General features: G+C 45.7%; 1 protein-coding gene across 1 annotated transcript; it reads right to left on the reverse strand.

Moving 5' to 3' along the window:
- Positions 1 to 4,568: 4,568 nt before the first annotated feature.
- LOC101779829 (non-specific lipid-transfer protein 2) lies at positions 4,569 to 5,600 on the reverse strand. Its single transcript, XM_004961261.3, has 2 exons — positions 5,121 to 5,600; positions 4,569 to 4,771 (listed from the first exon to the last, which is right to left on the reverse strand). The coding sequence occupies exon 1, from the start codon at positions 5,504 to 5,506 to the stop codon at positions 5,201 to 5,203; it is 306 nt and encodes a 101-aa protein (XP_004961318.1). The 5' UTR covers positions 5,507 to 5,600; the 3' UTR covers positions 4,569 to 4,771; positions 5,121 to 5,200.
- Between the last annotated feature and the right edge of the window lie 2,010 nt (positions 5,601 to 7,610).

Here is a 7,610-nt window from a genome sequence, read left to right on the forward strand (position 1 = left end):
CTCAGGCCGGGCTCAGGCTTCCTGCTCTTTTTTAGTTGAAAAATAAGTCGAATAAATTGTTTGGATGAGCTCGAGCTAGCTCAAAACTTTTTCGAACTTGGTTTTCGTTGACCACACCCACCGGGCCAAAAATGCTTAGGTATAATTTTAAATAAGTATTGGAATCACATCTAGATTTTAGTGCCCATAAAAAAAATACAATTGCATATTTGATTATAAAATGTATTCAAAACCGATCCCTTTTTTCACTGGAATTTGTATCCCTACCAGTTCACGGTTACACACGTCTTGGTGGTTCGTGGTTATAGTTCACTAGTTGAACTTGAATGGATATGGATTATAGCTGCCTGTGCAATCGGCAGGTATACTGTGAGCATCTGTTGGCGCTAAAAGTCAGTCGATTGACCCTTAGCGTCGGACACACGACCCGGGAGAATCTGCTTAGCTCTTATTCGGGTAATCGCCCTGGTGCGGTTCGCGCAGCATGCCAGCCAATCTGACCTGTTGATTGGCAAGGAAGAAAACGTGTCAAATTTTAGGGGTTCCGATCGGCTAAGGTTCCGATCTCGAAAAGCGTATCAGCGAATCGGCCGATTTGCTATATAAAGATAATCGGCTATGATACAGCCGACAATCACGTAGCGATTGCGAAGAAAACTACTAGAGTAAACTAGACAAAGCTACGAAAGCAACACTTGAAATAGACCTAATCGGCTATGCGATAATGATGAATGAAAATAACAGCAACAAAGCTGAAAGTTCAAATCTCAAGCTGGATAACTGATGATAAAACTAGAACAGTAGATAACTGGTGATAAATCTCCGGCCCACTTTAAGCCCATATTGGCCCAATCGCTCCAACCTTCCAATCGGCCGATCTCCACCAACTCCGTCCGCCAAAACATTTGCGGTGTCAATCGGCCGATTCCCAACTGTAGCACCAATCGGCCGATTTCCAATCGTAACCTTTTAATCCACCGTATCGGCCAATTATTTCCTCCCTTAATGCCAATCTCATACGTGTCAAAATCTGACGTCAACAATATCTTATGCCAGATAGTTATGAAAATTAGCAAGGGTAATAGTTGCTGTTTAGTTGTTACAACATTTCCTCAAGAACTTAACAAGACACGCTACATGTTGCAGGGCGTGGAAGCTCAAAGAAGCAGTACATAACATGTAAGGAAAAACTCTCATATGACAACCATACGACTTTCTCTATTCTTGGCACTTGTATTTTTGTGATAATTTCAAACAAAAGTGCATAGTTTCATATAGTGTAGAAGTTTGTTTTCTCTGGCTTACACTAATTCTGTAGCCGTTGCAAAAAAAAGCCATATAGCACTCAAGTATATTATCTTTTATTTTCCCTTGGTATTTTCTTTTTCACCCATCTCCGCCGACTGCTGCTCCTCCATCCTCCTTATGCTGCCGTCCGACGTGTTATCGTCTCGTTGCTTGCCCCATCTTGATCCCAGCAAAAGCTCAAATCCCACCTTGCCTCCAATGGATTTATTCAACCCCCTAATGCCTCCACCCACCTTCTCGCTATTTTTTTCTCTCTTTCTTTAGACCCTCATCCACCAGCCCCAACCATACCCTATGGCTCCATCAGCGTGCTGCTGCTCAACGCTGGTCTGGCTACTATCTCCCACCGCTAGTCTAGATATTGCAACCCACTGCTAGTCAAGCCGCTGCCCATGGCCTTTCCTCCCAACCCACCTCCATACACTTAAACCCTATTTCACAAATCCCAAAATGTCTAACCCAAATCCTAAAACCTCCTAGAAGCTGGAGAAGAAGGGAAAGCAACAAGGAGAAAAAGGGAATAAATGGATAAGTATATTTAGTTTTTCCCAAGAAAAAATAGTACATAATACTGAAGGATTATCATTATCTCACCAAGAAATTTGTAAGAAATCGTTGTGTGTGTTTTTTGAGACGGCACGCGATTTTGTCTTTTGGTTGTTTTCATTTGCATTTCTATATATCCTTTTAATCTTTCAGTGTTTCCTTATCTATATTGATACAAATTTACAATTTAGACTTGTGTCACATGCTTAATGACATTTCTACATAATATTATTCTGCAGATATGGTATCAGCCATCTCAGGTGCAGTTTTACTATCGCTTCTCCTTTGTATGTGTGCCGTGTACTCCAAACGGACTCCAACCATTGAATCATTCTTGCAAAAACATGAAGCTCCGTACCTAAAGAGATATACTTACTCAGAAGTGAAGACATTGACCAAGTCCTTCGCCCACAAGCTAGGGAAAGGGGGTTTCGGTACTGTTTACAGGGGCAGCCTGCCAAATGGGCGTCTCGTAGCAGTGAAGCTTCTCAACAATTCCAAGGATGATGGGCAGGAATTCATAAACGAGGTAGCAAGCATTATGACAACTTCTCATGTTAATGTTGTGACATTGCTAGGGTATTGTTTCCAAGGGCCAAAAAGATCTCTTTACGGAGGTCTTCTCACCGCAATTTGGACAAATAAGTAGCAAGTCTGATGTCTATAGTTACGGGGTGATGATCCTTGAGATGGTTGGAGCAAGAACATCATTAATGATTCATATAGCAGTAGCAAATATTTTCCTCAATGGGTTTACGATCACTTGGAGGAATACTATCTGAATACTGGTGAGATTAGTGTTGATAATGAGATTGTCAAAAAACTGATAGTAATTGGGATTGTGCTGCATACAGCTGCAGCCTAACAACCGACCATCCATGAGTAGAGTAGTTCAAATGTTAGAAAGCAGGGCAGATGATTTGCGGATTCCACCACAAACTCACTTGTGCTGAAAAGTTTCAGTTTCGGTCTATAAATATTCTGTACCTCCAGCACGATTGATACCGTACTTTAGTCACTAAAACATGCCTTTAACTCGTACAACTGCCGCCACATACCTACTGTGCATTTGCATGAGTGCGACCAGTGAACAATCAGCAACCCAAACTCTATAAGCGGTCACACGTGTTCTTGTACATTTATTCCCTGCATAGTTTGCAAATAGAACCCTAATTTGAACCGCGGCAATTAATCCTGATCCAATATTTTATAAAAAAAACCATGGGCGTGCCAACCCCTCTCCCCTCCCTTGTTGGCTCCTCCTCCCTTCTCGCTCTTCCCTTCTCGCTCTTCGCCTCGCTTTCCCTTGGGAGCAGAGGAGATGGCACGGGTCAGGGCTCGATCTGTGTGACTGGCAACTTGCCCACCAACTCGCTCTGGGCCGCCACCAGGATTTGACGAAGGGGAGCCAAGCCATGCCCGCCCTCCACCGCACGGCCCCCCGCAGCAGCATCTGCAGCACACCGCTGGGAGGACCACGGCGCTGCGAGGACGTCTGACGGCGCCGTCGGCGGTACCGGCCGACAGCTCCGCCGTTAGCGCCGGCGAAGAGCACACCGGACCTCATGGCTCCAGACCGGCCATGAGAAGGCAGATCCGTACCATACGGCGCCGGATCCATCAACCACAAGGAAGACCGGGGCAGCCAAGCACGCAGAGGAGACGGAGGAGCAGCAAGATTTTGCAGGAAAATGGCAGGGAGAAAGGAGGAGGAGACCTCTAGGGGAGAGAGGGAGGAGATGCTGCGCACGGTCACCGGCTTCGGCGCCGTCGTGGGCCACCGCCACCGCTTGCTGGACGCCGGCAGCGACGGCCAGGGAGGGCCCGCGTGGGGTGGCCTGGCGGCGGGAGGCGGAGTCGCCCCTCCCGTCGCCTGTCCAGGCGACGCGGAGGGGTACGCGATATTTTCCGAGTGACCCTTGTCCAGTCGCATTGGGCATTTGGACATGCTAGTTCCGGAGGAACCTGGCATGTACCTGGTACGTGTCGCGTGCAAAGCAGCAGACAAGAACTGCAGCTAGTTTACGGTTGTGTTTATCAGATTAAAGTTTTTCTTTTTTTGAAAATTCGATCAGATTAAAGTTGAACGGGGCCGGTGCCTCTGTTCGCTCCTGTCCTGATCTTTTCCATGAAAAGTGCAATTCTAATTTTTTTAAGATAGATTATGGTAGTGTGAAAAGACTCACATCCTCATTTTTTTCCACATACGGTAAGTTTTAGCATCAAATTAGATCTGGTCACTTAATTAGGTAGGTAGTTTGTGGGATTTTTTTTAAATGCTAGAATATCATTTTCATAGGATGGAGTATACGTTTTCTTTCCTTTTATTTTGTAGCTTCCGAGATGGATCTTCCTGTCAGTGTCATGTGCATTTTGGCTGTTCAGTCTTTGAGTTCAGTCACTCTAGTGATACAGCAGGTTGTGTGGTTGCAAATTTACCACTCGCGGCAGTGCGCCACACTGCTTTTGTGTAGTGTTGTCGGAATCTTGACCTTCAACCAGAAACCTGGCTCATCCCGAAATATGAGTGCATGCCTAGTGGCTGGACGAAAACGGGGAAGCTTACCAACTTGTTGGGAGAAGTTTGATACTACAGTTTGCATCGGTATGGTGGAAATGTTGACATTGTTTCATATCGTCATCAAGGCTCCCCAGTACTCTGTATCTTGCATTCTGTTATTATAAACGATTAGACCCCACAATATCCTACTATGTTAGGATTTTTATCTTGTATCACACTTTTATTCATGCAGCATTTGCTTCATAGAAGCTCATACATTATTGCATATATAGCAAGTATTCAGATACTACGATACATCAAGTCTGGCAGTCTGCAGAGCAGAACTCACACTGTAAAGTACCCAAGCAGTACTACGTCTCAGTTTATTCTCAAGTAAGCAGGTCACTCTTTTATTAGGGGCTGTTTGGATACGAGGTGCTAAACTTTAACAGTGTCACATCGGATGTTCGGATGCTAATTAGGAGGACTAAATATGAGCTAATTATAAAACTAATTGCAGAACCTTGTGCTAATTCGCGAGATGAATCTATTAAGCCTAATTAATCCATCATTAGCAAATGGTTACTGTAGCACCACATTGTCAAATCATGGACTAATTAGGCTTAATAGATTCGTCTCGCAAATTATACTCCATCTGTGCAATTAGTTTTGTAATTAGCTTATGTTTAGTACTCCTAATTAGCATCCAAACATCCGATGTGACAGGTGTTAAACTTTAACAGGTGGTTCCCAAACACCCCCTTAGTAGCAGAGAGCAACAGCAAACCATGCTATCGGTGTACTTGCACGAAGCCGAGGACGAGCTCGATCGATCGGCCGGGGCGCTCAGCACCTGGGCAGCGGCACCTTGCAGGCGGCGAAGACCTTCTTGCCGTTGGGGGAGTTGACGTAGCGCTTCATGTTGGGATCCTTCTTGTACTGGCAGAAGCAGCTCGCCGGGTGCGCCCTGAGCTTCGCGCAGCATGCCGCCGAGGGCGCCGCGTTCCCGACGATGGCCGGCGCGCACGGGGTCAGCTGCGTCGGGGTGCACGTCGTCGCCGCGCCCGCGCCCGGCGCGAGCTCCAGCATGGCGCTCGACACCGTGAGCACCACCAGGAGGAGCGCGAGGGACGACGCCTTGCCGGCTGCCATGGCAGGTTACGATTGGAATGGAGCTAGCTGATCGACCTCAGTCAGATTACAGGAGCGACCAGTGGGAGGTTGTGCTGCTGCTGTATGTTTGAGTTGTGGCGAATGGAGTGTGTGATCCGTGGTGTATTTATAGGGCCTTGCCGTAGGGGAAGGGCTGCGTAAGCAGCGCGCAACAGAGTGAAGTTTTATTTTTGTTTCTTAAAAGCAACCGGTAAGAGCTTTATTGGACATGCATTGATAGAGAAGAAACAACTTGTACAACAACAAAACTCAACAGAGTATCCCCTCTGTTCGTAAATACATGACGTTTACGACAAACTTGAACTAACTAGCTTGCTCTAATATCATATATTTATGGACAGAGCAAAATGAAAAAAGCGACATAAAACAATTACCACAGCAATGCACCACCAAGAAATCACCATAACACCGTCATCCCACACGCCACATATGCCGCATGTCCTCTAGAGAAGAAGACGGCATCCAGAGATAAAACCGTCAACGCTGACCGACGAATCGATCCGTGGTTTTTCAACCGAGATGTAGGGGAGGGGACCTCATGGTAATGTCTCCAACGAGGGACGTGTCACCATTACCGGCCTCAGTAGGGCGGAGCTGAGTATAAGTTTTAGGGCCAGGTCGATGGCCTGTTTGGCAACTAGGTGTTAAAGTTTAACACCCGTCACATCAGATGTTTGGATGCTAATTAGAAGTATTAAACATAAGCTAATTACAAAACTAATTACACAGATGGAGTGTAATTCGCGAGACGAATCTATTAAGCCTAATTAGTCCACGATTTGACAATGTGGTGCTACAGTAACCATTTGCTAATGATGGACTAATTAGGCTTAATAGATTCATCTCGCGAATTAGCACAAGATTCTGCAATTAGTTTTATAATTAGCTCATGTTTAGTTCACCTAATTAGCATCCGAACATCCGATGTGACACTGTTAAAGTTTAACACCTCGTATCCAAACACCCCCTTAAGGCGGTGTTTGGGAAACACCTGTTAAAGTTTAACACCTGTCACATCGGATGTTTGGATACTAATTAGGAGTACTAAACATAAGCTAATTACAAAACTAATTGCACAGATGGATTATAATTCGCGAGACGAATCTATTAAGCCTAATTAGTCCATGATTTGACAATGTGGTGCTACAGTAACCATTTGCTAATGATGGATTAATTAGGCTTAATAGATTCGTCTCGCGAATTAGCACAAGGTTCTGCAATTAGTTTTATAATTAGCTCATGTTTAGTCCTCCTAATTAGCATCCGAACATCCGATGTGACACTGTTAAAGTTTAGCACCTCGTATCCAAACAGCCCCTAAGTTTGGTGCGTGAGCAACGCAGAGATCATGACATCGCGGAAGCATCAAGCACGCACTGGACGACTAAAGGACTGACACACAGTTCCACTACCGCTAAGTTCGTTCATGGCGCATGTGCAGGGGGCTAGCCCTTACGGACTCGAGGCGTCAGACGTTACGGACCTGTCGGGGTGATGTGTTCTTCTTTCCTTCCCTTTTCCTGTATGAACAAGACGATCCTTTTCTAGAGAGAGCGCGTAGTGGGTTGGGTAATTGGGTTAGTAGAACGGGAAGAGGGCATCATGAGCGTGCCCAACTGATATAGGGACGGCAAAAAGCTGTCAGCAAAAGTCTCAGCGTCGTCCACTGCTGAGCTACACGTAGCGACGTAGTAGAAGAGGTCAAGCATGCGCACCCGAAGCTTAGGACCATCTTTTTTGGACGGCAAGCAAGAGGCCAAGATGGCATGCCTCCTCATTGCAGCTGTCCAAGCCTCGAAGTCTTAGGGATAGTGTACTGACGTGATCATGGATCAGCATTTCGACATCGCCGATATATAGTCTGATGAACTAGGCTAATCAGGAGATTAGGGGGGCGTTTTCTTCCACTGACTTATTTTTAGCACGTGTCACATCGAATGTTTAGATACTAATTAGGAGTATTAAACGTAGACTATTTACAAAACCCATTACATAAGACGAATCTAAACGGCGAGACGAATCTAAACGGCGAGACGAATCTATTAAGCCTAACCCAGCTCCTCAGGGTGTTGTGGTACGTTGA

This window comes from Setaria italica, chromosome III (assembly GCF_000263155.2).
Source record: "Setaria italica strain Yugu1 chromosome III, Setaria_italica_v2.0, whole genome shotgun sequence".
Taxonomy (NCBI): Eukaryota; Viridiplantae; Streptophyta; class Magnoliopsida; order Poales; family Poaceae; genus Setaria; species Setaria italica.